General features: G+C 51.7%; 3 protein-coding genes and 2 long non-coding RNA genes across 19 annotated transcripts; 2 read left to right on the forward strand and 3 right to left on the reverse strand.

The window, feature by feature from the left end:
• Window positions 1-283: 283 nt before the first annotated feature.
• LOC104682350 lies at window positions 284-5,950 on the forward strand. Its single transcript, XR_750683.1, has 3 exons — window positions 284-573; window positions 2,674-3,104; window positions 4,596-5,950. It is a non-coding gene; the product is annotated as an uncharacterized LOC104682350 (long non-coding RNA).
• Window positions 1,089-8,341, reverse strand: ARHGEF25 (Rho guanine nucleotide exchange factor 25). 7 transcript variants are annotated; one of them, XM_030938374.1, is made up of 17 exons: window positions 7,971-8,295; window positions 7,603-7,717; window positions 5,721-5,798; window positions 5,161-5,375; window positions 4,946-5,041; window positions 4,789-4,865; window positions 4,545-4,611; window positions 4,195-4,298; window positions 3,914-3,983; window positions 3,721-3,810; window positions 3,545-3,637; window positions 3,313-3,363; window positions 3,016-3,093; window positions 2,614-2,814; window positions 2,311-2,491; window positions 1,836-2,047; window positions 1,089-1,551 (listed from the first exon to the last, which is right to left on the reverse strand). In XM_030938374.1, the coding sequence occupies exons 1-17, from the start codon at window positions 8,067-8,069 to the stop codon at window positions 1,441-1,443; spliced, it is 1,938 nt and encodes a 645-aa protein (XP_030794234.1). In that variant the 5' UTR covers window positions 8,070-8,295; the 3' UTR covers window positions 1,089-1,440. The 7 variants fall into 7 exon arrangements, with proteins under 7 accessions (XP_030794234.1, XP_030794236.1, XP_030794237.1 ...); XM_030938376.1 differs by lacking the exon at window positions 2,311-2,491 and having other exon boundaries at window positions 7,971-8,341; XM_030938377.1 differs by lacking the exon at window positions 5,721-5,798 and having other exon boundaries at window positions 5,161-5,264; window positions 7,971-8,292.
• Window positions 8,342-8,487: 146 nt separating this feature from the next.
• DTX3 (deltex E3 ubiquitin ligase 3) lies at window positions 8,488-13,552 on the reverse strand. 8 transcript variants are annotated; one of them, XM_010388945.2, is made up of 7 exons: window positions 13,423-13,548; window positions 12,252-12,292; window positions 12,035-12,097; window positions 11,768-11,843; window positions 10,674-11,403; window positions 9,554-9,771; window positions 8,488-9,214 (listed from the first exon to the last, which is right to left on the reverse strand). In XM_010388945.2, the coding sequence occupies exons 4-7, from the start codon at window positions 11,794-11,796 to the stop codon at window positions 9,139-9,141; spliced, it is 1,053 nt and encodes a 350-aa protein (XP_010387247.1). In that variant the 5' UTR covers window positions 11,797-11,843; window positions 12,035-12,097; window positions 12,252-12,292; window positions 13,423-13,548; the 3' UTR covers window positions 8,488-9,138. The 8 variants fall into 8 exon arrangements, with proteins under 8 accessions (XP_010387247.1, XP_010387250.1, XP_010387246.1 ...); XM_010388948.2 differs by having other exon boundaries at window positions 10,674-11,422; XM_010388944.2 differs by lacking the exon at window positions 12,252-12,292 and having other exon boundaries at window positions 13,423-13,552.
• On the forward strand, window positions 13,193-15,307 carry LOC115899903. 2 transcript variants are annotated; one of them, XR_004059493.1, is made up of 3 exons: window positions 13,193-13,324; window positions 14,023-14,069; window positions 14,463-15,307. It is a non-coding gene; the product is annotated as an uncharacterized LOC115899903 (long non-coding RNA). The 2 variants fall into 2 exon arrangements; XR_004059494.1 differs by lacking the exon at window positions 13,193-13,324 and adding an exon at window positions 13,474-13,589.
• Window positions 14,862-27,750, reverse strand: PIP4K2C (phosphatidylinositol-5-phosphate 4-kinase type 2 gamma). Its single transcript, XM_010388950.2, has 10 exons — window positions 27,454-27,750; window positions 24,818-24,915; window positions 23,387-23,483; window positions 22,572-22,715; window positions 19,058-19,204; window positions 18,831-18,869; window positions 17,844-17,957; window positions 17,202-17,469; window positions 16,932-17,035; window positions 14,862-16,753 (listed from the first exon to the last, which is right to left on the reverse strand). Exons 1-10 carry the CDS (start codon window positions 27,625-27,627, stop codon window positions 16,673-16,675), a joined length of 1,266 nt encoding a protein of 421 aa, XP_010387252.1. The 5' UTR covers window positions 27,628-27,750; the 3' UTR covers window positions 14,862-16,672.
• Between the last annotated feature and the right edge of the window lie 41 nt (window positions 27,751-27,791).

The raw sequence follows: 27,791 nt of genomic DNA on the forward strand, positions 1-27,791 counted from the left end.
CTGGTCCCCCAGTCCATGACCTCAAAGCCCTGGGGGTGGGGTGCAGTGAGGGTGGGTCTCCCCTCTTCAATTCCTCCTATTGTTCCACAGAAGTCTTATCTAGGCGCTACGTCCTGTCCCCCCCTTAGGAATCCCTCCCCCTATTGTCGGCCAAAGGGACCTCGGGCCCACAGGGAGGCTCCAGCTCTCCTCCTCACCCTCCCACCCCAGCAGTCTATTGTCTGTTGAGGAAACCCAAGTGCACGTGACTGAGCCCAAGGGACCAATGGATACAGTGGACTCAGAGATGCATAAGGACCCAGGACGGCATCTGGACATGGCTGCCTGAATGTTTGGCTTGCTCTGGTCCAGCAGCTCTCCCAGAAGTTGGGAGGGGCGAAGATCCCCTTGGGCTGTCCCTTCTTGGGCCCATGGCTTGAAGAAGAATCCCCTTCTGCTCACTATGAACATGGCTTATGACCTCACAGAGAGCAAAGATAAGGAGACCCAGAGCCAGGAAAAGGCTGCAGCCCCCAGGATCCTCTCCACCTTCCCATCCTCCCTCAGCTGAACATGGCAGCCTCAGAAGCAAAGGTACATTGGCATTTTGTGCTTTAGTATCTGGGTGTTGGGGGAACGGTGAGAAGTCACACTGCATTGGGCTTTCTGGTGGGGTCTAGACGAGAGGGTGGGTAGGGAAAAAGAAGGGCCGGGTAAAGATGATACATCAAGAATCTAGGGTTGGCCAGGTGCAATGGCTCATGGCTGTAATCCCAGCACTTTGGGAGGGCAAGACAGGTGGACCACTTGAGCCCAGGAGTTCAAGACCAGCTTGGGCAACATAGTGAGACCCTAACTCTATAAAAAAAAAAGAAGAAGAGGAATCTAGGGCTTTCCAGTGGTTCCATGCCTCAGTCTTTGTCCCTCAACTGCTGCAACTGCAGTTGAGGGACAAAGATAGCAACATCTTTTATTTTACACCCTGTCCCCTTCTCCTTTCACCAGACCCCCTCCTCCAATGGCTGGGGCCAACTGGTCTCTTTCATATCACTTCACCCCACCTACCCCCACTACGGCCTCCCCTTCCCTCTGCCAAGACAGCAGCCTCAGTGATATAACAAAACCTTTATTCTCAGAAAACAGGAAAAACAAAATTAAAAAACAAAACCAATAATTTCTATCTGGCCCTTGCCCCAGCCCTCCCACCCACCCACATATCCTCCTTTTCGGGGAACCATGATGCATGCATAGGGATGGGAGCTGAAGGAAACTGTGTTCCTTGGGCGGAAAAAAGTCCTTGGGTCTAGGTGCTCTCCTCCAAGTTGATATCCCTCCCAGCCTTACCCACCCTTCCTCCAGACACACCAAGAAGGAAGAATTCTGGAGCAGTGCCAGAAGGACTGCCCTGAAGCTTCTTGGGGAATAGGCAGGAGTCAGCACCACCCCCATGGTTTTCACCAGTTACAGCTCATCTTCATCCAGCTTGGCAAGTCTGGCTTGGCAGGGAGGGGAGTTTGGAGTTGGAGAGACTGGAGGAGAGTCATGGGGAGCCTGAGGGATGTCACTGAGGGTCTGAAGAAAAGATTCAAGTCAGAGGATTAAAAAGGCCAGAAATCTACCCTCACTTCTCTCTTTTCAGTTTAAGTCCCTAGCCAAGCCACCTCCTCTTGCCAGATATCTTACACTGTCTGAGACTATCAGCTTCTCCAGAGTTAAAATAGAGGGGAGAAAGGTAAGGGATGGGAAGTAGGAAGGACCAGATAAAAGGAATGATATGTGGAGGGAGTTTGGGGTCCCAGAATAAGAGAGGCTCTCCCCTTTTTATCCCTACAATGAGGGAGCTCTCTTCATCATACCTGTTTATCCAGGGGCAAGGGGGCTCTGGCCACCTCCCCTTTGGGTGACAGCAGCAGGGAGGGGAGAGAGCCATTGATGGGTGTGTGCGTGCTGCCCTGGGCCTGATCTCCAAGCCGAATTCTCCCAGGGCTCCCCACTCCAGGCCCTCCTGGCCGCCCCAGGCTGTTGGTCTGGCTCTCCCGTCTCTGGTATTCAATGGGTGACTGCAATGCTGGAGCAAAGAGAGGAACAGGAGGGTTACTGCAGAGACAGGTCTCTTCCCTAGGGTCTGTATCATTCTCCTACTTTGCCCTCCCTCCCTGTCAGCCAATGTAAATTGCTTGGGGTTTTAGGGGATTCTATCAAATTTTGAGCTAGCAGTAGAAAAGGGGATGGGCCATGGTCAGAGGGTAGGTACTGGAGACTGGGCAGTGAGGGATTCAGGAGGTCAAGGGGCTGAGAGAACACATCAGGGAGAAAGGATGAAAGCTTCACCATTGAGGAAGTCCCGTTGGCTTTCCAAGATCTGAGCCACATGCTTGATCCAGGCCTGACTGATAGCAGGGTCTGTAGCCTGCAGGACATAGCGCTGGATCCCACCCTCTGGCCCTCTGGAGGTCAGTGCAAAGCGGCAAGGGTCACCTTGGAGGTTCCCCTCCAGTCCCAGGCAGCTCACCTGAATTGGCAGATAGGAGACAGCCCCCAGATTCCTCAGGCCCTCTCTGGCTCCTCTGAGACATCCTCTCAGAGGTCTCATGACTTCTCTGTCCAAGCCCTCTCTCATGGCCCCCTTCCCACCTTAATGCTGCTCTTGTATACATATCCAGGCTGTGTTCCACCTCTCACTCCTCCTCCCAGGGCTTCACTGAAGATGATGATTTGCTCAAAGAGGAAGACGCGCCTCTCTCGACCTCGAGAAGACAGCAGCCCCCCAGCCTCAGGCTCGATGACCCAGAAAGTGTCCTGGCCCAAGAGCTTCCCCTGAGCAGTCAGTTTGCCCTGAAACGAAAGGGATAGTGGCCTTGGAAATAGAACAAGAAAAAGGGCAATTCTCTGCTCCTCCCTTCCTCACCTGACATGCCCAACCAACCAACCATGGGGTCAGCCTCAGGAGAAGACAACTCCCCATAAGGACTTCCAGAGTGCTAGCGCTGGGGCAGAAGAGCATCGGGCCTCCAGTTTCTTGCCCTATCTCCTTACCTCAAATCCCCGCAATCTCCCCAGCGTCATCATATCGTTGCAGCGCTTGGGCACAAAGCACATGACCTCCACAGCTTGCTGGGACACAGGTGAGGGAGGCACATTGTTGGGCGAAGAGAGTCATTATTGGGAAAGAGGCCTCCTCAGCCAGTTGCCTCTTCAGACGGTGTCTTAACCCCAAACAGCCTCCCCCTAAAAACCAGACAGCTGTAAACCACCCAAGGGGCTGGGGGAACCCATGATAGACTAGGAGGATAAGGAGCACATGGTGTGTCCTGGAAGATCTGGGGTCCTCACCTCTAGCTCCGCAGTATCCATCCCAGCTCTATTGTAATACTTGAGAAAATCCTAAGACAGAAGAAATGCTCAGGGAGGTCGTGAGGATACCCTTAGAAGCTCTCACATCCGCCCCTGAGGACACCAGTGAGGGCCCTCAGGAAGTCTGGGGGAGCCTCAAGAACCCTAGGGAGATGAATGATGAAACGGCTGTGCCAGCCAGCTGTGCCCCCAGGAAAAAGGGGGTCCTGACCTTGAGCAGCAGCTGGTATTTCATGATCCGCTGCACAGGTTTGATGAGGAGGTCGTTCAGCTGCAGGCGGTGCCCCAGCTGCTGCCGGAGCTCCTGGGGACAGGGACAGGGTGGTTATGCAGCCTGGAAAGTCCCAGTTCTGTTCTCCTTCCCACCAAGACATCTCAGCCACTGACCTCAAAGTAGCTGTCCCCAAACTCTGACACCACATGCTCTGACTTGGGCTTATTCTGACAGTACACCACATACATATGCAGCCGGCGCTCCTAACAGGGGTAATGTTTAAGAGAGAGTAGGGTGGGCAAGGAGGGAAGACACATCTCCAGAGAATCCCAGCCCATTCCTAAGCCCCGCCCCCTCAAGCCTCACGTGTTTGATGAATAGCTGAGCCAGCCAATCAGGATCTTTCAAACACCGCTGTAGCTCTTGTAAGAAATAGCTGGAGTAGTTGGTAGAGAAGGGCAGGTCAAACACATTTCAGAACCCCCACCTCGCCCACTCCCCGCAATTTCGAGCTGTCTGCCCTGGTAGTGTGCCCTACAAAACTTCTCCAAACATTCCTTAAGTCGCAATGGGCTGATGTTGAGATACAGGGACAACCAGATGAGGGCCCCTCCCCAGCAACTAGCTGTCAGGGTTCCACCACTCACTCTCGGTGCCACTCATAGATTTGCTGGATGTTCCCAAACACAATCCTGTCACGGCCTCGAAGAGTTTCGGGGACCCCCTGAGCAGCCATGGTGGCCATGTAACCCTGTGGGAAAGTTGAGGTTGGGTCATGAGCATGTGGTGGCCCCCTCCCCACCTTAATGTACACATATCCAGGGTGTGTTCCACCTCCCCCTCCCTGGTGGGAGCCGCCCTGCCCCCAGAGTAGGAAGGTCCAGGAGTGGGGAGACTTGAGAGGTGAGACAGAGGAGCACCTAGGCACCTTCTGAAAATAGCCCTGGGCAGATGGAAAGGCAGGCAGAAGGGGCTGGGAAGGAGTAAAGGGAGCTACCTCCACAATCTGCCCCAAGTCATCCACGTACATTTTCTCTGTTTCTACCAGTTCACTCAGGACGTACCTAGGATGAAAGCAGGAGGAGGCCCCCACTTCAGCGTCAGAGCTCATCCTTAGTTCATCCCGTTCCTCCCTCCTCCCCTTCATCATCATAGCCAACCTTGGAGGAAATTCCATCTAAAATGTGAGGGACAGTCTTCCGGAAGTTGTGCAACTGCAGGGAAGGGCTGTGGACACTTACATACTCCTTTCCAGAGCCTTCTTCTTCTGTTCCGCCTCACTCTCAGGGGCTTGGGACAAAGTCTCCTCTTCAGGTGGCTGGAAGGAAAGAACATCCTAGGGTGAGCAAATGAATGCGCCTTGAGTGAAAGGAGCCTCCCCAGAGCCCGTCCTCACACCTGCGTCTTATCTCCAGGGCCCTCCAACAATGTGGTCAGCAAGGTCAGTTCCGGCAGCTCCTCTCCTGTGGCTAGAGCTGGCTCCAACATCCAGTTCTGGGGGCCAGAAATCAAGTGTCAGAGGTCAGGGACAGTAGCTGGGTGGCCCCAACCTGCCCTCTCTGCCAGTGTCCTTCATAGACGTCCCACATGCTTTGGTGCCATTCCCTGCTCACCTCATATGGCCCCGCCTGACGACTGTCTGCCTCAGTTTCCACACTGAGACAATGTTTGGAATGATCCAACCATCTCCTCAGGCCACTGACGGGCCCTGGGGGGCCTGGGGAACAGGGGCCAGAGCTGAGGCCAGAGCTGGGGCCAGAGGGGGCAGCCAGACCGGAGGCAGCAGAAGCCGATATACTCCCCTCACTGCCAGCAATGGAATAGGATTCTAATGGGAGGAAAAAGAGAGGAGGTGATAGACCTTGCCCCAGCTCCAGATTCAGGGTCCCCAGGGAACTCCCAGGGTCTTCTCTCTCTCCAAGGGCTCACTCTCTTGCCATCCTCATTTGAGTTGCCCCCAGGATAGAAAATTTCACCAGGGCACCCCAGGAGAAAGCACAGTAAGGTAAACACCTGGCTTTCCAGGCCTGGAACCCCCAGTTACATGTGGAGGTTCCCCATATCCTGAGCATAGCATAGATATGGGGGTGGGGGCAGCCATCTGGGCAGACACTGGAAGCTGGGGGTGGCCATCTGCTCTCCTACAACCCTCCCCCTTTCAATGGGTACAGACCATTCTCTGGGAAGGGGGGAGGATGAGCTGGGTCCATCTGCCACTCCCAGTCCCCTCCTCCACCAATTGCAGTAATCACTATAAAAAGAAAAGACTTCTGCAGCCCACCTCCCCAACACATGCCTACACCCAATAGAGGAGGCCAGTGAGGAGGGTCCATCAGAGTTATCTATGGCCTGGGCTCAGGGACAGAAGAGCTGTGATTCCTTATAAAGCCCCTTGTAGAACCACCTCATTCTCATTCCTCCATTCCCCTGTCCCTCTTCAGAAGTAGATTCTTAGCAAAAGGTTTGAGGAAAGATAGTCGGTTCTAGGCCTAACGGGATTGTGGATGGGTTTTTCTCAAACCCATTTGACTAAGGGAAAGAGATGAGTTCCCTGCCCCTTCCCCAATTTCCATAACTTGAACTAACAGAAATTTGGAGGCAGAAGGGACCTTAGGGATCACTTAAGAAATCACTTTGCTGGAAAATGCATACAGTCTCCAACCCTAAATCCCAAGGGCCAGGGCAAACAGATGCCCTGAACCCCCAGCCCGCCCCCCACTCAACACTGGGCCCTTTCGACCTGGCACTCACCACGTCCCCCCCGGGCGAAGCAGCAGCCGCATTTTGCCAGCACTTTTCGGATCACACAGGGACAGGCACAGCGACCCCCTTTGTGCCCCCCCCGCATGGCGCCCGGGCCCCCCCGCGTCCCCCACCCGGGCCGGCCATGCAGGGGGAATCACGGGGGGCGGGGCGGGGACGGCGCTGGGCGCACACCCCCCCTCCCTCCTACCCCGGTCCAGGCTGTGGGAGTCGGGGAGGGAGGGGACCGGGTGGAGGTGTCCAGGGGTAGGCGGAAGTCTAGTCTTGAGGCGGGTTGGGGGGCTCTAGAGAGAGGGAGGCGCAGGGCCCGGCCGCCGGGCTGGGCGGGGAGGGTTTCCGGAACCCTGTCGGTGCGGGGGCCCAGGGTCCAGATGTCCAGTGGAAGTGGGAGGGATGGTAGGGGAGGCTGGGCCGTGATGCGGCAGCGGCTCCAGCTGTCTCCGGCCTCTGGTTGGGGGTGGCTCTAGGCCCGGGCCTGGGAGGAGGCGAGAGCCGACCCCCGAGCCACTGGCGCTGTGCGGGTCCCAGCGGAGCGGCGAGCTGAATAACAGGCCTGGCCGCGGGGCCGCCACGGGGCGGGGCCTCTGCGGCCCAGCTCCGCCCTCTCCATCGCGTTCCCCCTCCTGCCTGCGCCGGGTTCCCGCCCCGATCGCCCCTCCCCCAGGCACCACCACGTTCCCACTCCACGTCCCCAGCGCTATTTCCCCTCCCCAGCCTGGGCTCCCCCGCCCCGGGGTCCCCCTCCCTCCCGCATCGCGGGCTCTTTGGAGCGCTGGGGTCGGGGTTCAGCCTGTCGGCAGGGTCTGCCCAGGTCTCCCCTTGGCCTCTGAGGTGAAGGAGCACTCGGTGGATGGGGCCTTGGCATGTGCGAAGATGTTCTGGGTTTGGGGTTGTCCCCTGCCGCGTGGACAGAGGACCCCCGGTACGGGGTGCGTGTATGGGGAGTCTTTTGTGGGTGAACACAACCCAGATGCCGCCCTCTCAGAACCCTTCTTTCCTCCAGGCCCCGGGACTCCAGCTAAGACTAATCGCCAATTAAGGCGAAGTCCTGGAGCCCGGGCTGGCGAGGGGCCAGGGGTGGGGCGCGGGGACACTCTGCCTGCGGGGGCTCGGGACCGGCTGGGATGGGGGACACACATTGGACTCGAGGGCGAGAAGAGTGGAGGTCTCTGCGATTAAATGGGTCTCATGCAAATTAGATGCGAACTTTATGCTAATAAAAGCAGAATATTTTTGAATTCGCCACTTGGCGCAGGATAGCACATTGTCCCGCCCCACCCCCAGCTTCTTACCGGGCTGCAGAGCCCAGGCGAGGACCTCATCTTCGCGATCCCTTCTGTGATCCCCCTCCATACGTTCAGACTCTGGCTCGGTATCCCCCGACCCTAGGGGGCTTCTCCTCGGGGGCTGCGGGGACAGAACCACTGTAAGGAACCCCCCCTCCTAGGCAGCCCTGACCTCCCTTTCCCCTTCTCCCACCTGTCAAAATCTACATTATTATAAAAGGGTCGCCCAGAACGGGGCTAAAGCCCTCGTAATGGAAGTCCTGTATTCCTGCGACTGCCCCGCAGAACTCGTTTTCGGATAAATTGAGTTGTGGGTGCAGCCCTTCTGAAGGCCCCGAAAGACCCCCGACCCCACCGCGGGCCCCCATTCTTACCCCCTCCTGCCCGGGGAGGGCGCATGCGCGCAGCATGCTTCCCATGACCCCCAGTATCCGGTCAGTGCGGCCAGGGGCGGGGCGGTCCGGGGGCTTCATACTGAACCCCTACCCAGCTCCAAGTTTCAGGGTCGAGGGGGCACGGAGGCTGGGGGGCTTTGAGGCCTGCTCGCGTCCAGGGAGTTGCTGCTGTGGAATCCGCCCCCTGCCCGGCTCCGCCCCCACTCCCACCCCAGCCAAACTTCGCAAAGTGGGTAGGGTTGTTCTTTTCTCTACAACGATGGTTGAACAACAAAAAAACACCCTCTTAATACTAATTCCAACATCGAAGTGTGGCCCAGGGTTTCGCAGTATTACTACAGAGCCCGCTGGTGCATCCCGTTCCCCAGGTCCTCAAGAGGCAAAGGGACTGGGAGGGCACGCAGGGATCTCCCTATCACCCCCTCTCCCCTTTCCAGCAGGTCCCTCTCCCCACCACACCCCCACCCAGTCCCTGGAAAAGAACGGGTGTGGTATGAAGAGTTGCATATTTTACTTTATTTTTATTAAATTAAAAGCTACAGTCTGGCAGCGATTCCAGAACAGGGTAAGGAGGTTCCTCATAGGGGTCAGAGAAGAGCGGAGAAAGACAGACTGACGGAGACTGGGACACAGGAAAGAAAGGACAAGGTTAAGGAAGAACTGTATCTGATGAACACACACAGCCAGCTCCATGGGGGCGGGTGGGGAGCTCACATCAGCCCAATTCCTCCTCTCCGGCACCCGAAGTTCAGCGGTGAAGCAGTATGTGGGGGCAGTTGGGAATCAAGAGACCCTCTCTTCCCCACCCTAGGTCCTTTCTCGGCTTGGTCATGGAGCACAGCACATACCAGAAAAAGCCAAGGGCATTGGAGGGACAGGGAAACCGGGAGTATATATACACCGGGAGCGGAGAACAGAGCCTTTGGAGGTTGGCCTCTGCCAGAAGGGAGTGGCTCACACTGCATTGAAACACTTGGCCGGTGGGGGATGGGGGAAGGGATTGCCCCCTCCCTCTCAGAACGCCCTTCCCAGTCAGACAGGTCCCCTACAGGTGTGTTGTGGGGGGCAGGGGGCAGAGAGGAGAAAGAGGCTTCTGCTGGGTCCTAGTAGAGGTGGACAGCAGGGGCCTTGGCAAAGGCGATGTCCTTCAGTCATCTGTGATACCCTTCGCTCTCAGCTCCTCTTGCACCCGGGTCAGGTAGGTGGGGTCTGGGTACCCAAACCTGGGAGCAAAGAGAAATGAGGGTGAGGGCTGTTAGCTGTTGGAACTTGCTATTATCCCCATGCTCACCCTCATTCTAGGTGGCTCAGATACCTCCCCACCTCCCCTAAGGGAGGACACCTCCAAACCCAAGATAACTTAGCCCAATTCTGCTTATTTTTGTAGGCTAAGCTGGGCACACCAGGACCAGGTTGAATGTAGGAGAAACTGAAACGGCTGAACAGTTTGGAAGTGGTTCTCTCCAGTTAGGAGGCTCCCAGAGCAAGGGGTTGGTGGGTCCCTCAGTGGAAATGGAGGAAAGGGGAGGAGCCAAGGGAAAGGAAATGAAGAGGGGTCGCACAGCTGGGGTCCCCCTGTGCAGCTGGTCTTGTGGTGGATGTCATTCCAGGTGATGACATTCGGTCTCCCTGTGGTCATGGACGTGCCGATAGTGAAGGTGAGACGCTGGTCAAACGCCTTGCGGAACAGGGTCAGCACCTTGTTGCCCTCGGGGCAGTCCGGGAGGTAGGCCACCCGTGTGGTGCCAGGATACCGAACTCCTGGGTTTGGGTGTTCAGCCTGGGAGGAAGGTGAAGCAGAGTGGGCAGTGAGCAGCCAGGCATCCTAAGGCCCAGATGCCAGTGAAGCGTCATCCAGGCCAGTCTCTGTCTGAGCACCCCCAGCTAATGCGGATAGGGCAGCAACAGGCTGACAGCTTTCCACAGAAGGAGAGATTATATGGCCTCGGCAGCAAGAGCCTGTTTCAGAGCATAATCTTTACGTGTTAAGAGGTTTTTTCTGCTGTCTCAATCCCTCAAGTCTCCATTCAGCAACAAATGAATTCTCAGAAGTGATGGAAGGTAGTTGGTCCCTATACTCCAGACAACTCAGCAGAAATGTGAAGACAAAATAATCTGTCCTTCAGCCTTCCCTTAACCTGAAAATACTCCTAATGTTTCTGCCACTGTCTAACCTGTTCCATTTTCCATCAGTCTTCTCTGCAGCTTCTTCACCCCTCTGCAGCCAGAATTGCACATTACTCTTTGTCCAGCAGGAAGACACCTATAGGCCTTAACCACTCCCGTTTTTACAGAGTGATGCTCCTGGCTCTGTTGGGTTGGTCAGATCCCTTCCTATTGTGCCTCCCTGCCCCTAAGCCACCACCTCCACAGAATTTACCTCTGCCAAGATGGCAGCACAGTATTTGTGTTCATCAAGGAAATAATATGCAATTTCTTTCTCTCCTATCTGATTTTTCTTTTTCCTAGCTCATATCTGATTTTCACGTGTGCCTTGGGATCACAGGGATGGAAAAGCTGGGCCTCACAGGGACCTCCTAGGTCTAGGGCACTGAGTAAGAGGGCATAGTGGAAGACAGCAAGACTGTCTCACATCTAACAAGCACACTCACCCTCACCCGGTTTTCCTAGGTCAGAGCTTGGGGAGAGCCAAAGGGTAAGGGCGGGCCATGGTCTTCTTACCCCCTGGACACCGGGCGGGAAGACGTACTGGATGACAATGGTGCCATACTTCTCATAGCTGGGTAGTAGGAGGGTGGCGTCCTTAGAGACCAGCATCCGCCCATTCTGGGGCTGGTTGCCCACCAGCTGCCCATAGAAGCGGCCGCACATGGGGCAAGCCTTTTTCACCTGCAGAGCCCGGGTGATGCAGCCCTCGCAGAATGAATGCCGGCACTTCTCCAATGTCTTGGCATTCTGGATCTCCCCCAGACAGATGGGGCAGGTGCTCTCCTGCTCTTCTGCCTCCTCCCGAAGGCGAGGAGGAAGAGGTGGGGGCAGGGGGGGAGGAGGAGGGGGGAGCCCCCGCGCCCCTGGGGGCAGAAGTGGGGCTGCTCGGAGAGGGGGTGGACCTGCGCGGTGCATCTCAGGGTGCTCCCCTCCACCCCCCAGAGCCAAGCAGCCCATCAGCTCCCCCTGCCTCTGAGCTTTTTTCAGCTCTTTCTCTGCCTCTTTTAGCAGCCCCTTAAGAGCCTTCCGGGCTAGGTAGAGCCCATTGGGAGGGGCCGGGGGAGGGCCCTGTGGGGAAAGCTGGAGAACATAGATGTCAGAAGTCTCGCCATCTATGAGGATGGACACACGATGCTCCTCCCGAAGCCGGGCCAGCCGGGCTGGGGTCTCTTTGCTCAGGAAGTCCCACACAGGCTTGGAGACAGTCACTTTGTTCTTGCAGGTGCCTCCACAGGCTGCCATTCTGGACAGGACGAACGACACTGCCCCCAGGGTGAAAGGGACTCAGGGTGGGGGGTCCCCATTTGACAAGTATCAGTGCCTCCTACTTCAGGTTCCCTCCAAACCCTCTATTACCTCTGTTTTCTCAAAGCCTAACCCCAACCCTTCCCCCAAATTCATATTCTGTCTCCCCTTGTCTTCCAAACCCAGCGCCCACTGAAGAACAAAAAAGTTTCCAGAGCTGTATTATCATCTAAGCCAAGTATCAGTCTTGTTTCTCCTGTCATTTCTCCCAGATCATAGAAACAATTTGCCCCTCCCACCTCTGGGGGGAAAATGGGCTCTTTAAAGGGGAGGGAGACTTTTTGCCCCTCCTTTTTGCTTACTTTGATCCTGAAGAGCTTAGAATTGGCATGCAGGCTCACTCTTTTTTCCCTGCTCCCTACTTGTAAGTCGTGTGAGCTGGTAGGGTGGAAAAAAAGGAAGGAAAGTGAGAAGCCCCTTCTCCCAATTCCCATGGCCCCCAACCCAGCAGCCCATGGAACAGAGACAGAAACCTGGATATAGGTTACTGAGAATGGTATTACTTGGAACATGGAATGAAGGAAACCAGCTTAAGGGTAAAAATTGAGGATCCCTTGTCGGGGAGATACCTGGGAAGCCCATGGAAGATGATGGCAGCAGAAATCCTTCTATTTCCACTCAGCTGACCAGGACTGGGAGTAGGGGAAGGGTAAAAAGTTATGATGGCAAATGTTACCATTTCCCTCAGCCAACCCAGAAATAAAAACTCCACTTCCATCTCCTCTCTCCTCTGCAGAATTCCATCATCAGCTTCTCCCCAAGTTGCTCAAGAAGGAACATACTAACCTTCCTCCTTTCTTCCCCAGCTCTGAGGCCCCCAAGAAAGCCTAGGGCACACATAAAAGATGTCAGGAAAGAAAACGCCCACACAGGTGGAGGTCTTCTTGCCACCTCCCTCAGATCACATGGACCGGAATATTTCCTATGTTCTCCAACTCCTCGCCCTGCTCCACATTCCCAAATAATTCAGCCCCCATTGCCAGGGAGCCTTCCTTGAGAGCTAACTCAGTCCCTTCTGCTGAAGTCTGTTAAGGATGTGAACAAAGTGGCAGCAGCCCCTGCAATAACAAAGTTCTCATTGTCACCTTTTAAACCCAACACAGGCAGGGCTGTCTGTCAGCTCCCAAGTCTGGCATTTAGGGAGGGGCGGGGCTCACACAAGGGCACAGCTGGAGGGGCCTGATGTTTCCCTGAGTCTGGTCGCATTGGGCTACGAGGCTGTACCCACAACACTTCCAAATGCAGCTCAAACAGAAAGAAGGGCCATTAGTGTGACCTCCATTCAATGACTGATCCAAAAAGGAGCAGCTGTCCCTTCATGCCTCCATCATCGTCCCCCAAGGCCAGATGCACCTCGAGATTCATAAAGTGAAAATGGAACCCTAGAGTCTCAGCCCATACAGTGTATCTGCGATGCAACACCCCCCTCCCCATCACAGGGGACCCAGGACCTAGGTGTCCTAGCTCCAAGTCCTGCAGGCACAGAAAAGGGAGGCGGGGCCACAGTTTAGGGTGGGTCTGTGATTCCTCTGTGGCAACCCAGGCCGGACAAGGGACAGTCTCTCCCTCCAGACAGAGGCCAGAGGGAGGGACAGCCCGGAAGGGCAAGGGTCCCTGGAGGCATCCACTGAAGCAGCTCCCGCCCTCCCCTCACGGCCTCCTACAAGACCCGACCCGGAACCAACTCCCCACATCCCTCACTCGCCAAAGCCCCCGGATCCCCATTGCCGGGCGGGGGTGCATGTCGGCCCGATCGCAGCCCTCAGAACCCCCGAATGGAGGCCAAGGCTGGAGGGTGCTAGAAAGATGATCGGCCGGGCACGGAGCGGGGAACCCGGAGCCGCGCGCGGGGAGGGGAGGTGGAGGAGGGGGCGCCGAGGGAGCGAGGGGCGTGTGAGGGGTGCGAGCGGGGCCTGGGGGGCGCGCGGTGGGTGTGGGGGGCGCCGGGCTCACCTACCTCTCGTCAGCGCCGCCATTGCCGGTCACATGACTGAGGCTGTTGCTGGGATGACGGTCCGGGCCTTAGCAACAAGGAGGGGGAGACCCCGAAAGGTTGGGGGTTGCAGGGGGTGCAGGCTGAGGGAAAGGGAAGGAGGGAGGACAGCACCCTCTTTCCCCTCACAGGTGATAATCACTGTTCCTTTGACCCCCTTCTATCCGCAAGCCCCCGCCCTTCCTCCCCAAAACAAAAATGGAGGCGCTGTTCCAGTCTTTGGAGGGAGGGGGTGGCGTCATGGAACTGAGGGTAGGAGGTTAAATCCCTGGAGACGCCACCCTTCTCGCTCCCCGCTCCCGGCGGAGCACTCTCCCTTTTCTTTCCCAGCCAGCTGCGTAGCAGCTCCGGGGAGGTGGTGGTGGATGGGTGGGTGAAGTGTTGGTGGGTATATGGGGATTCGGGGGGGAGGGCGGCAATTTTTTGAATCCTTATGGTAGAAGGGCCTTTGAGGAACAATGTGGGATGGGAAGAGTCATAGTAAAAAAAAGCATTGGTTTTAAAAAATAAACAAATCCGGGTACTAAACTATTTCAATCCCCTCCCTCATCTGCCTCTTTCTAGATTGTTACCTCCTGTGACCCCCACAACCTGCTCTCAGTTGGTCATTGGTAAGTGCCTCTGATTTTTCTCTTTCCACAGGGATATGGGGGCTGGTGCAGAATGGGAAGCGAATACATTTTTTAAAAAGTGGCTTGAGGTGGTGGTAGTGTGAAGTGTGTATGGTTCCAATAGAGTTAAAAACTCTCAAAGACAGGAAAAAAAAAAAAGCTCTGCTCTGCTTCCCACATCAAGCAGTCTCTGCCCAATTCAACTCACTTCCCTGGGGCCACATCAAGCCAGGTTTTTCCACCAGCCAAAAGACTTCCTCAGCCAAGACAGGAATCTCCCAAACTGGCAACAACCTCTATTCATCCACCCCTTTTTCACTCCCCCTCTAGACTGGAGGGCTGGTCACTTTCTTCACTTTCCCAGGACTCTGCTGTACTCTTCCTTCCCTCCAGGAAGAAGACAGCTTTCCCAGGAAGCCTGGGGGAATATTGGATTCCGTTTCTTTCAGCTGGTGGGCTGAGAGGCCTACTCACCTTTACAAAGACGGAGTGTTAGCAAGCCCAGGACTCAGGAAAGAGGAAGGGTCCCATCACCCTACCCTTCCCTGGCCCTCACTACCGCTGACCTCCCACGAAGTTGAAGACTAAGTTTTCCATTCCCGTGCACACCCTTCACAGCTTTTTAAAAAAAGTTCCCAGCCATCTGTCTAGAAACCCACATCCTTAGTTAGGGGCCCAACACCTTGAACACCAGAATTCTTCAGCTGGTCTCTGCACCCTTAAGCACAGGCTTCCTCAGAGAAGTGAAATTAAAACAAAAACAAAAACAAAAACAACATTTCTGTACAGGAATTTGGATTGAATAATTTATTCCCTGTATTATGATAGTAATGGGAGCAAATACACAATTTTTTATTAATAAAACAAAAAAAGATGAAAAACAGAAGCAACAAATGAAGACATCCATACTGCCCATAATACATCAGCCATGCAATCAGAAAACCCATTTCTAAAGAACAACGGTTGCTGGTGTCAGAGTTTTATTGCATTCATCGGGGGAAAGGGAGATGGTTGGAATGAAAAAGATCCATCAGTCTTCTGACAGGAAGATGTTATAAGGGGGCTCCAACCCCTAATGGGTACTCCTCTTGTTACCACCTTCGGAGCAGAAGATGAAGGGGAGAGAGAGCTTCTCCCTATGGCCTCATGGCTTCTTGTGAGACAGATCAGTCCAGCCAGATACAGAGCAAAGCAGCTCTGCATCACCACAGGCCAGCTGCTGGTGCCCACCTTTATGTTTAAAAAAAAAAAGTGGAAGCCTCAAGAGGTATGGAGGATACCAAGAAGAATGGGTGCCTTGGCCCCAGAGGCATTGTAGGGAGGGGAAGACAATATATCTCATCAGGGTTCTCAACATTATGAGAATACCACACATCAACTCAACTATCTTTGGAGGGGCTGAGTGATTGAGTTACGGCTCTGACTCCTCTCTGGGGGTGGAGAGTGAAGATGACAAAGAAGGCCATCTGTCCCCTAGGAGACACAGTTGCAGTATAAGACAGGACAGAAGAGAACAGAAAAACAAATCCAACCGGAAAAAGGGGTGGGAGAAGGAAGTGTGCTAGGCACACACATCCAGGGAGTAGGGGAAGTTCCCACACTTGAGGCCTCCATCCTCTTGAAATGACCAGAATTGATCCAAATAGAGACATTTCTTTCTTCTGGAAATAAACCTTGGGGATGGCTAGGCAGGATGAGAGGAAATTTAACATGGATAATGAATCTTACACCCTGGCCCATCATTCCAGCCTCCAAAACTGGCCACACACCCACTGAAGGGTTCCAGTCCCAGGAGAGGTGTGAGGTTCTGGTGAAGAGCAGCAATAGTCAAACACCTTCCCCCAGGCTTGAATGATTTTGGCCATCTCTGGGCTCCTGCGCCCAGATGTAGAGATGAGTGGAGATGGAATTGAGGTGAGGGAAGAGATTACTCAATCTTTGACAGAGACCCAATCCAATTCTCTGCATAATCATAAGAGTTCTCTTAGGTCCCACCTCTGTGAGGTGCCAGGCTGCTGACCCACTCTTTACCCCACCTGGGTAGGACTGGCCATATTCCATTGTGTGTGTGCATGCCTGCACCCACATCTGTAGTATCCTGACTGTCATCCATCCTAGGGCCCACCAGGAGGGAAGCATGCCATAGTGAGTTCTATAAAGTTATCAGCAAAATTCAGACACTTTTAGTTCATCCCACACAGCAACGTGCATCCAGAGTAGTTGCTTGAGCCAGGTCCATCTGTCCAGTCAGGTCCTGAAGATGACAAACAACCCCCTTCCCCTAGCTCCTATATCATAGAAACAACAGGAGATATTACAAAGATCAAGGCACTTGGGAGAGAGTCAACAATAACATTCTAATACTACAAGCAGACTTCTTATGGGGAGGGAGAGGGAAGAAAAATGGGCAAAGGGGAAAAAGGACAATGTATTTCTGAGGGTCAGAAAGAGCCTACTCAACAGGATGGAGTTATCTGGATGGAAGGAGCCTGCAGCCTGAATTTAGCAAAGGAAGAAGAGAAGTGGTGGCTAGAATATCCACAATTCCCCCAAGCGTCTCAGAACCCCACCACCTTGAACATCAGAGAGAATCAGGCAGTCTCTTAGGCAAAGATGTTGGTAATAAAATCCAGGAATCGCTTAGCATACTGCTCCGGATGGACAGTAGAGATCTCTGCCCCAGCCTGTGAGAGAGATATGGAACAGTGTGTCAGGCCACCCTAGCACCTGTCCCCATCACCCCCACCCAATCTACCCCAGACAACTTCCATTCTTTTGCCACCCCATTGCTCTGGCACAAGAGGCTCTCTCTTCCCAAAGAATAGTCAAGACAGGAAAGGAAAGGCTTTTGGGAGCTCTCACCCCATGCTTGACAGTTTTGGCTGCATGAGCTGCTTTCTTCTTGGCATCATACTGTGTAAGGATATCAATGAGGCCCATGAAATAGACCTCCTTCTGGGGGGCTCCTGGGAGAGAGACCAACAATTCAGAGCAGGTTTAGTTCCAATTCCCTTTCTCCAGGAACCAATCAGTTTTGTTCTGAAAAGCTCATCAGGCTCTCCCCCACCACTCTGGTCTCTGTCCTTCAGGAACAATCCCCTCTCCACCCTTAAATTGTCCCGGTTCTCTCACCTTCAGCACTCCGGATGGCGTAGACATCAATGAAGGACTCAAACTCTCCTGGGCCCAGGGGCCGATGGGAATGGATGTAGCCTCCGATACCCTCTGGGGAGGTGCCATAGGAGCCCACCAGAGCAGGAGGTCCAGTCAGGCTGCAGTCCCCATCCACCTCTGACTCATCCTCCCGCACGGGCCCTTCCTCCTCTGGTTCAGAGCCCCGAATGATGTCGTGGATGCCCAGCAGAAGGCTGTAGTCCATGATCTTCAGCTGCACTAGAAACTGAGACCCACTGACAAATCAGACACCTCTCTCTCTCTCTTCACTGCTAGGTATCACCCCTGTACCTGTACCTTTGAATTTCTGGGGCCCTCCTGGGGAAAGGAAGTGTAAAAATTAAGGTTGCAGGGCATACCACTGCCCTTTAGTGCCTACATGTCCTGGTATCTAAGATCATCCTTTTAGCTTATTCCAGCCACCCCTTCCATGGGTCAACTCCAGGGGTTTTTCATGTCTCATACTAAACCCCCACACATGCAGAGGACCTGCAGAATAAAGGGAAGGTGTGGAGCTCCCTCATACTGTGAATGAAAGAGACAACTACCCTCTAGGGAGCAGAAAAAGGAAAGCCATTTCCCAGAGCACCCAGTCATCACCTCCACATCTCTCTTTAGCTTCTCCAGAAATATTTTCTTCTCTTCTTCACCAATATATACTTTCTGGTTCTTGTTGAGAAAGTCCATATCCTTAAGGGTGGGCAATTCTTTAACCTAAGAATAGGTAAAGGGACATCTTGGGAGCATATCCCTTTCCCAAGGTCTCAAAATCCCACCTTCTGTCTAGGGCTCTATGCTAGCTCAGTTAGATCTCATCTAACTCCACACTGTGATGCTTCCCTGGTTTGTTCTCACCTCCAGTGACTTCCACAGACTCAGTCACTACAGCTGTATCCCAAATCACATCCCACTACTCTCTGCTTATGGTTTTCAGTCAAGACCCTCCAGGCTGACTTTTTTTTTTTTTTTTTTGAGATAGGATCTCGATCACTCTGTTGCCCAGGCTGGAATGATAGTGGTGCGATCTCAGCTCACTGTAGCCTCAACCTCCTGGACTCAAGTGATTCTCCCACCTCAGCCTCCCGAGTAGCTGGGACTACAGGCACATGCCACCACGCCCAGCTAATTTTTTTGTATTTTGTAGAGATTACGTTGCCCAGGCTGGTCTGGAACTCCTGGGCTCAAGCAGTCCTCCTGCCTTGGCCTTCTAAAGTGCTGGGATTACACGCATGAGCCACCTGCCCGGCCTGTGTCTTCTTAAGCAAAATAGCTGCTTGAATAAAATAACCCAGAATGGGAAGTGGAAGTTAAACATTTTGCTCTTTAAGTCTGGCATCCTCACCTATCCCCAAGCCTTCCATATGGAATAATCCATGCCAGCGTTAAAGCAGCTGCTCCCACTGCCCCTTCCAAACAATCCCCGGATCAACAGAAGTTTACCCCCCCTCTTCTTTTAAGTGGTTCAAGATAACAAATAGCTAGTAATCCCTATTCCTATATAAAGTGGCCTCTCCATCCTAAGAAGTTCCCCTCATCTGCCCTCCCTCATCCCTCATCCCTCACCCTAGCACAAAAAATTACTATCACCTTTTCCTTATCGCTGGCTTCCCGGGACACTAGGGAACCCTGCAGAGAGACCCAAAGACCAAGTCAGTAGAAGTGGCTAAAAGAATAGTCAGAATCCAGCCCCTAAGATGAGTACTCAAACCCAGCCTTCTTTCCCTTAAAAGGAATCATCCAAAGACCTCCCAGGGTCTTCCCCATTCTCAGGCTATCAGGAGCCTCCCTCTAAGTCCAAGATATCCTCTTCTTACCTTTAGGTCATACTTCCTGTGCACAGGAAGACGGTGGCTAAACATATTGCGCATCACAAGCATGTAGCTGTCTTCATTGTCCACACTGACTCGGTACATCCCCAGGAACTGGGGCAGAAGCGTGTTGCCGTGGCACTTCACAATGTACTATAGTGAAAGAGGGGGAAGGAATGGGGAGAGACTGAATAGCAGATACACAAACAGCCCAGGGAAATTCAAACACTGCCATTCCAGGGTGGAGCAGAAGACTTCAAGTAGAGAGGTTACAAAGTCAAAAGTGGTAGAAGCTTCCCCAAAATGCTCCAAGTTATCCATGCCATTTCTGAATCCCCCTTTCCTCTGATTCTTTCCATTTTACCTCTCTTAATTTTAAAGTGTTATCTCTCGATTCACCTTTATCATTCTTTGAGATGAGGGAGGTTAAGTGTTGTTATCCTTATTTTAGACCCTCTCTATATGCAAGTGGCACAGAACCAGGATTAAAACTTACATCTTATCAATTAAATCATTTTATCTAGAGCAGTGTTTCTTCATAGGCTAGATTCCCATAGTTTAAAATGTCTGCATCGGGTTGGGCTGTACTGTGTCATTCTGTCACTGTAATATAAACACAGATTTTTACACCTAAAAAAAAAAAAAAAAGTCTGCGTGATGGCCTACAATTTGGATTTTTTTTTTTTCTTTTTTTTTTGGAGATGGAGTCTCACTCTGTTGCCCAGGCGGGACTGCAGTGGCGCAATCTCGACTCACTGCAACCTCCGCCTTCCAGGTTCAAGCAATTCTCCTGCCACAGCCTCCCGAGTAGCTGGGAGTACAGGTGCACACTGCCATGCTCAGCTAATTTTTTGTATTTAGTAGAGGTGGGGTTTCACTGTGTTACCCAGGCTGGTCTCGAACTCCTGAACTCAGGCAATCTGCCCACTTCGGCCTCCCAAAGTGCTAGGATTACAGGCATGCGCCACTGCGCCTGGCCTACAATTTAGATTCTTTTAAAAAAATTATCCTGTTAAGCCAGGCTCACACCTGTAATCCCAGCTACTTGGGAGGCTGAGGCAGGAGGATGGCTTGAGCCCAGGAGTTTGAGACCAGTCTGGGCAACATAGTGAGATCCTGTCTCTCAAAAAAAAAAAATTATTCCTTCAGTGCTTACCATCTCTCTTTCTGTGTGCCGCCTCTTTCTCTTCACAGCCAACCTTCTCAGAAAAGTAATCAGCAATAAATTCATCTCCTGTCTCTCATGCACACCTTGAATCACTGAAATCAGGTTTATACCTCATTTCTCCTCTGAAATCTCCCCCATATCCCTCAGTTGTCAAATCTAGTAAGTATTCTAGTCATTGTTGTATTTCAGCTTCGTGGCACTTGATCCTATTGACCAGTCTCTTCTTAAAACTCTCTTCATCCTCAGCTCTTATTATACTACCTTCCCGATTTTCCCCTCCTCTCTGTCCTCGAATCTTTTATGGAATGTAGTACAGCATAAATAACTAAAAGTGCAATCTACTCTTAGTTTCCTTTATGGGCTCATTTCTTCACTTGCTCCTTTAGGTTCTGTCCTCAACTTTCTTTTCATTTCACTGCACACAACCTCCCTACGATAATCATATCTATAGTCATGGTTTTTTTTTTTTTTTTTTTTTTTTTTTTTTTTTTTTTTTTTTGAGAAGGAGTCTCACTCTGTCACCCAGGCTGGAGTGCAGTGGCCAGATCTCAGCTCACTGCAAACTCCGCCTCCCGGGTTTACGCCATTCTCCTGCCTCAGCCTCCCGAGTAGCTGGGACTACAGGCGCCCGCCACCTCGCCCGGCTAGTTTTTTGTATTTTTTTAGTAGAGACGGGGTTTCACCGTGTTAGCCAGGATGGTCTCGATCTCCTGACCTCGTGATCCGCCCGCCTCGGCCTCCCAAAGTGCTGGGATTACAGGCTTGAGCCACCGCGCCCGGCCTAGTCATGGTTTTAATGATCACTTATTCACATATAATTCTCAAACCTATACTCCCAGTCTAATCCTTTTTCCTGAATTCTGTACCCATGCCCCAACCACTTACTGGACATCCTCATCTGGATGAACTGCAGAAACCTCCAATCAGTATGTCCAAATCAGAACTTTCTTCCTCCAAAAACCTGTTCCTCTGTTTCTAATTTATGGCGAATGGGCACCCAGTTATCCCTCACCAGGAACTTGGAGGCCCCTGTCTCTGTTCTCCCATAGGTCTTCCTTTCTATCCCCAACACCATCACTCCCCCAGGCCTTCACCGTTTCTACCCTGGACTATTAAAATTGCCTCCTAACTGGTATCCACCCTCCGAGTGTTACCTCCCACCAATCTATTCTCTAAAATGCTGTCACATTTGCTAAATATTTCTAAATAACAAATATATCACGCCCTTTGCAAAACCACCTTCAGGATAAAGCCCAAACTTCTTTGTGGGGCTTATAAGCCTCTTCACAATCTGGTTCCTGCCTATTTCCACAATATTATATCCCATCCAAATGGAATTTCTTGCAGTTTCCTAACGCCAAGTTCTCTCATGGCTCTGTACCTTACTAGTGCTGTTTCCCTTTGCCTAGAATGCTCTTCCACCCTGTCCAGTGGTTAATCTCTACTAGTCCTTCAAGGATCAACTCTTACAGTATCTCCTCTGAAAAACTCTCTTTAGCCTCCCAGTTCACTTCTTTCCCCAGGTGAGTTAGGATGCTCTTCTCTAGCTTCAGAACATTCTGTACAGACTTCTACTATTGTATATATCTTGCTGTGTGCTACTGAGTCACTGGTCACTGCCATTAGACCAAAGGATCTGTAAGGGCCACAAATGTTCCATTTACCTCCTTCTCTACTGCCTAACATAGGGCCTAATAAGAGATATTCAATATTTGTTGCATAAACCAACGACTCCTTTTGGACTCTGATGTATTCCCCTTGCTCACTGATTTTGGTGAAATTTTTCTTCAGTAGAGACATTCAAGAAGAGTGTTTTTACTGCCAAAACATTCCATAAACTCCACACTCCCAGTAAATCTTTTGTTTAATCTTTTTTCTTTTTCTTTCTTTTTTTTTTTTAGACACAGTTTTGCTCTTGTTGCCCAGGCTGGAGTGCAAATGCATGATCTCGGCTCACCACAACCTCTGCCTCCCAGGTTCAAGCGATTCTCCTGCCTCAGCCTCCTGAGCAGCTGGGATTACAGGCATGAGTCACCGTGCCCAGCTAATTTTGTATTTTTAGTAGAGACAGGGTTTCTTCATGTTGGTCAAACTGGTCTCGAACTCCCGACCTCAGGTGATCCTCCCGCCTCGGCCTCCCAAAGTGCTGGGACTACAGGTGTGAGCCACTGCGCCCGGCCTGTGAATCTTATCAGACAGAATAGCTTCCCTCATCCCATTTAGGGCTAGATATGATTCTGGTTTCTCTCTTCCAATGAGTTTTCTCCCCAGTCAGCATCTATTACTGATAGCAGCTGAGCTATATGTGAGTAGGGAGGAGAGGGAAAGAATGGGGCTAGAGAGAGGCCTGACCTGGTGATAGTTGGAGAGGTTGCTATGCATGTCAGCAATGTCCTCACTGGATACTTCTTTGATGACCAGAGTCCGATCGTAGGAGATAAGGAAGCGACCATCACTGCCTTCACTTTCGCTGGGGGGGTTTCGGGTAAGGGACACCTGGGGACAAAGAATGGGCCAGAGGCTCTTTTCCTCCCCCTTTATATGCAGAAACAAGTCATAAGAAAATGGTCAGCTGAAAGTGGATGAATCCCTGGGGTAGGAGATTCAGCACAGGTTCCTCATCAGGTGTTCATATGTGGACTGAAAGAAACTGAATGCAAAATTCTTTTTTTTTTTTATTTTTTGACAAGGAGTCTCACTCTGTCACCCAGGCTGGAGTGTAGTGGTGCGATCTCAGCTCACTGCAATCTCCACCTCCCAAGTTCAGGCAATTCTCCTGCCTCAGCCTCCCAAGTAGCAGGGACTACAGATGTGCACCACCACACCCGGCTAATTTTCATATCTTTAGTAGAGATGGGGTTTTGCCATGTTGGCCAGGGTGGTCTAGAACTCCTGACCTCAGGTGATCTGCCCACCTCGGCCTCCCAAAGTGTTGGGATTACAGGCGTGAGCCACCACGCCTGGCCAAAATTCTTAATGTATCTACATCTTTTCCCCCAAGGACAAGGTTTATAGTTTTCATTTAATTTTTGAAAATGCTGCAATCACGAAAAGGTAAAGAATCATATTTGCCAAGGCTTCTCATTTCTCCAAATATGGCTGTCCCAAATAGTACTCCTCAGTTGCTGGGGAGAAAGGGCTACCCTCACCCCTGAATGGACTCTCACCAAGTAATCTTGGTCATCAATGCCAAATCGATCACGGAGGTTCCTGAAGACCTGGGGACAATACTCCTTGAACTTGAAATGACTGGGCAGATTTTCCCTGAAATTCAGGTTTTCAAAGTAAGAAAACAAACAATATTACATTTACATACACTTGGTAGTTTATAGTGTACCTTCAGACATATTACCTCATTTGGTTCTCATAAAACTCTGTGAGGTCCTTTATTTATTTATTTATTATTATTTATTTATTTATTTATTTATTTTTGAGACGGAGTCTCGCTATGCCGCCCAGGATGGAGTGCAATGGCCAGATCTCAGCTCACTGCAAACTCCGCCTCCCGGGTTCACGCCATTCTCCTGCCTCAGCCTCCCGAGTAGCTGGGACTACAGGCGCCCGCCACGTCGCCCGGCTAGTTTTTTTTTTTGTATTTTTTTTTAGTAGAGACGGGGTTTCACCATGTTAGCCAGGATGGTCTCGATCTCCTGACCTCATGATCTGCCCGTCTCGGCCTCCCAAAGTGCTGGGATTATAGGCTTGAGCTACCGCGCCCGGCCTATTTATTTTTTATTATTATTATTTTTTGAGACAGAGTCTCACTCTGTTGCCAGGTTGGAGTGCAGTGGTGCAATCTCGGCTCACCGCAACCTCCATCCCCCGGGTTCAAGCAATTCTCCTGCCTCAGCCTCCCAAGTAGCTGGGACCACAGGCATGTGCCACCATGCCTGGCTAATTTTTTGTATTTTTAGTAGAGACAGGGTTTTGCCATGTTGGCCAGTCTGGTCTCGAACTCCTGACCTCAAGTGATCCACCTGCCTTGGCCTCCCAAAGTGCTAGGATTACAGGCATGAGCCACCACACCTGGCCCTTGCGAGATTCCTATAAAAAATATATTATTTCCATTTTATAGAAGGGAAGACTGTCTCAGAGTGACTCAGTGATCCACCTAAGTAACATGGTTGGTAAGTGGTATAGTAGAACCAGGATCTACTACCCATCCAAACAGCAGCCATTTCCCAAATCTCAAGCAAGTCAGAGGCATTCCAAAGTCAGCAACAGACACCACTGTTTTGAATGGCATCTTCTTTTACTAGGAGGGCTTACAGAACTCAAGTTTTTCTTTCAAGGAGTCCCTGTCAGAAGCTAATGGTTCTCATGGCATCTCCAAAGTCACAAGCAGAAAAAGAGAGAAAGAGCAGGTAATGGTATCTGCACATATTTACTCTATGGAATTGCCAGGCTAGAGGGCAGATAACACTGATTCATATAAGGATATAGGGAACACCAGAAATTATTCTCATGGTTTCCTTTAAACAAAACTAATTTCTGCATTTGGGAAAGATGTTAAATTTTCAGCTCACTGAAACTTCTAAAATTACTTATTACTCCGTTCTGAGAAGGCTGACATAAGAATGGCAAGGATCATCACTTACCTGTGGAAAAGGTGATTGTTGACCTTGATCTTGGAGCTGGCCTTAAAGTCATCTGGCAGTAGCATCACTGGGAGAGGCACCTGGCTGAGCTCATTGATCTGATAAGCCAAAACACGAATAGGGAAGCCATAGGGAAGGGTGTAGAGAGCTACCCATACACTGTGTCTGGGCAGCAGTCACGCAAGGGCCACTCAAACCTCATTCCTTTAAAAACACTGGCTATGCATATGCTTGACAGAAGTGAGAGAATGTGTCTAACCCTTCTGCTGCCCAAGAAGGACTACAGTAAGCAACTCTCACACACAGCCCCCAACACGCCCACCCTGTGGAACTTCATGCTCACAACAGTCATTTTATATTAGGCTAAACCTGTAAGGAACTCAGGACTATTTTTAAAGCTGTGAGAAATTCTAGAAAAAAAAAAAAACTCTGCAAACTCAAGGCAGCTACATGTTCCATTAGAAAAAGAAAAAAAAAAGGCATTTTTAATATGCACAAGAGCGTTAATGGGATTCTGTGGGGCCAACCGCAGCAAAAAGGATAAATGTCCAGATCCTGCAAAAGGCATCTCTTTGCAAACAGGACCAGTCTTCGTAGACCACTCTGACCCAGTTGTTTGCAGTAGACCCCCACCTGTCTAGGTGTAAGGTAAAGAAAGAGCAGCTGATTTCAGAGTGAATGCAGGCAATCAGAGGCTATGAACTCATTAAGGCATCTGTTCCCTAAAGCCAAACTAACCCATAGCCCAAAGGACACAAGCATCACACGCTCTCCTCGGCCCCCAAGATCTGTAGTCTGCTAATTCAGGGTAGAAAGGGAGCTCTGGTACTTAGAAATCCTGAGCTGTGCTTTCTCCTTAGTGTTGCCACAGTACCTTTCACTTGCCTTTTTTACTGCATGACTCCAATCACTAGTTTATGTAAGTTCACCCATCCAGATTGCAAGCTCTTCAAGAGCAAGCGCTCATTCTAGTCGTCTGCATCTCTCAGGTGTCTAACTAGCACAATGTTTGGCACACAGTGATCCTGACATGTCTATTAACTGAATAAATGAATGCCTTACCTATCCTTACTAGATCATTCCACAGAGGCTATGAACTGCAGTCTAACCTAAATCACACACACTGCAGTGCAACCAACTCCGCCTGTTCTCAGTAGAAAAGGAGGACAGAACATATTCCTCCAGACAAAAAAAAAAAGCCACTTGAGATTCTGAGCCTAAAATTTAGCTACAGCTCCTCCTGCCCCCTCCTCTCCACCTGCTAGGCAAGCTGAATCATCACTAAGACATATGTTCAAGGAATTTCTCCATTCCAAACATTTGAAGTAGATGTGTGTTGGCAGAGGGTGGGGTGCTGGGGCTAGAGTATATATACCTAGGGAAGCTGAGGTAGGTCTTACATGTAACTCCCCCAATCCTTAACAAGGGAAAACCCTCCCTGTTAAGCATCCCACAGAGAATAGATGAATCACCTGGAAGGTACATATGAGAGACAGTCCTACCTCCATCAGCCTTCCCCATACCAAGTGCCTTCCACTGAATACTCACTAAGAGCTTACCACCAGGAGAGCCACAAATCCAAAAGGGATCCGACTGGCCACAAACAACATTCTTAATTTGTGGTTAAGAAAATCTTTACCACAAATTAAAAATGTGACAGAACGGATATTCTTCCTCACAACTTCCATCTCCACAGCCTAGCCAAGACCATAATCATTCAAGAACGCTGATTTCGAAAATACTCCGTGTCACATTCGAGATCACTGCATTTCTCCCACTCCAGACCCGATGGAAGATGGGTAATGGCTGTGCTTCTTTCAGCTGAGGTATCCTCAGGAAAGGGGATGGAGGTCTCCTTGGCCTCCTCCTAACTCCCAGAACAGTTTCCTGCTTCAAAAGTTCACCACCATAGTGACCCCAGGAACAGAGCTCCTCAGCCTTCTCTTTGGTCAACAGTCGCCACCACCTACACCAAACACGATCGCTCCAGCCAGCGATAAGGATGCAGTTAAGACCAAAGATATATATACATAAGTCCTAAGAGAGTGCAACTTCTAGCTCAGGGTGGGGTAGCTTCTCTGAAATGCTGTACCTCTAGAAGGGAAAGGAAGGGACAAGCAGGATTAGAAAGTCCAGGAAACCTGGAGCTTCACCGAGACAAAGCCAAGATTCAAAAGCCAAGGACCGGGGCTGGGAAGCAAGGTGGAAAGCAAAGTGAAAGAACTTCATCCATCTACTCCCCTCGGCCTCTCACCCTCCACCTACACTCTCACCAACCACCACCGGAGAAAAAGCCACTCCCCCTAATGTCCTCCCCACTTGCGCCTGGTCCTGGTCAGTCCCCGTAGCCTGGGGCTGAAGCTAGACATGGCAGGAAGGAGTCAACGTACAGGGAACTGGATTTCACGGGGGGAAGGTGGAACTAGAGTGGAGCAGTAAAGGACTGATGGGGAGAAGAAAGCCCACAGTCAGAAAACCTGCTGGGGGAACACCTGGAGGTGGGTGGGCAGGGACCAAGACAGCCCGGGGGAGGGGAGTGGCACTGCGTGGGGCTCCGGAGGCTGGAGCCTGGAACAGGCACGCCTCGGAGCCGAGGGGTTTGGACGGGACTGCGGGGGTCTAGGGCTGGTTCTCACCGAGTGGGCTACGCCCCACAGGAACACACCCATCAGGGGGTCGGCCGCCCGGAACACCTTCACCTTCTGCTGCACGAAATGCTTCTTCTTGGTTTTGGAGGCAAAGCCGAAACCTAGGCCGGGGCCTGCTGTCGCCGCCGGCACCGTGGCTGGTGGGACCGACGAGGACGCCATAGTCTCCCGCGCAACCGACCAAGTGGAAGCCGGAGCCTGCAGCAACCCAGGAGCCCGACCCCGGAAGCGGCGCTCACCTGCGCCGCTGTCACGTGACCGGAGGCCGGACAACGGACGCGCGAACAGGGAGGGGCGGGACGGGGCGGGGCGACGCTGGCCCCGCC

The sequence above is a fragment of the Rhinopithecus roxellana genome, chromosome 10 (genome assembly GCF_007565055.1).
Source record: "Rhinopithecus roxellana isolate Shanxi Qingling chromosome 10, ASM756505v1, whole genome shotgun sequence".
Taxonomy (NCBI): Eukaryota; Metazoa; Chordata; class Mammalia; order Primates; family Cercopithecidae; genus Rhinopithecus; species Rhinopithecus roxellana.

Coding starts and splice junctions, on each gene's coding strand:
- ARHGEF25 (XM_030938374.1), bottom strand. CDS start 8,069: ATGAAGCCCCCGGACCGCCCCGCCCCTGGCCGCACTGACCGGATACTG. Junction 3,638..3,720: donor TTGGGGACAGCTACTTTGAG/GTCAGTGGCTGA, acceptor CCCTGTCCCCAG/GAGCTCCGGCAGCAGCTGGG. Junction 3,094..3,312: donor TGGATACTGCGGAGCTAGAG/GTGAGGACCCCA, acceptor CCTGTGTCCCAG/CAAGCTGTGGAGGTCATGTG.
- DTX3 (XM_030938381.1), bottom strand. CDS start 11,796: ATGCCAATTCTAAGCTCTTCAGGATCAAA. Junction 11,404..11,767: donor CTAAGCTCTTCAGGATCAAA/GTAAGCAAAAAG, acceptor CGTCCTGTCCAG/AATGGCAGCCTGTGGAGGCA. Junction 9,772..10,673: donor TCCCGCCCGGTGTCCAGGGG/GTAAGAAGACCA, acceptor CCTTCCTCCCAG/GCTGAACACCCAAACCCAGG.
- PIP4K2C (XM_010388950.2), bottom strand. CDS start 27,627: ATGGCGTCCTCGTCGGTCCCACCAGCCACGGTGCCGGCGGCGACAGCA. Junction 18,870..19,057: donor ACAGGAAGTATGACCTAAAG/GTAAGAAGAGGA, acceptor GTCTCTCTGCAG/GGTTCCCTAGTGTCCCGGGA. Junction 17,470..17,843: donor AGCTAAAGAGAGATGTGGAG/GTGATGACTGGG, acceptor AGTGGGTCTCAG/TTTCTAGTGCAGCTGAAGAT.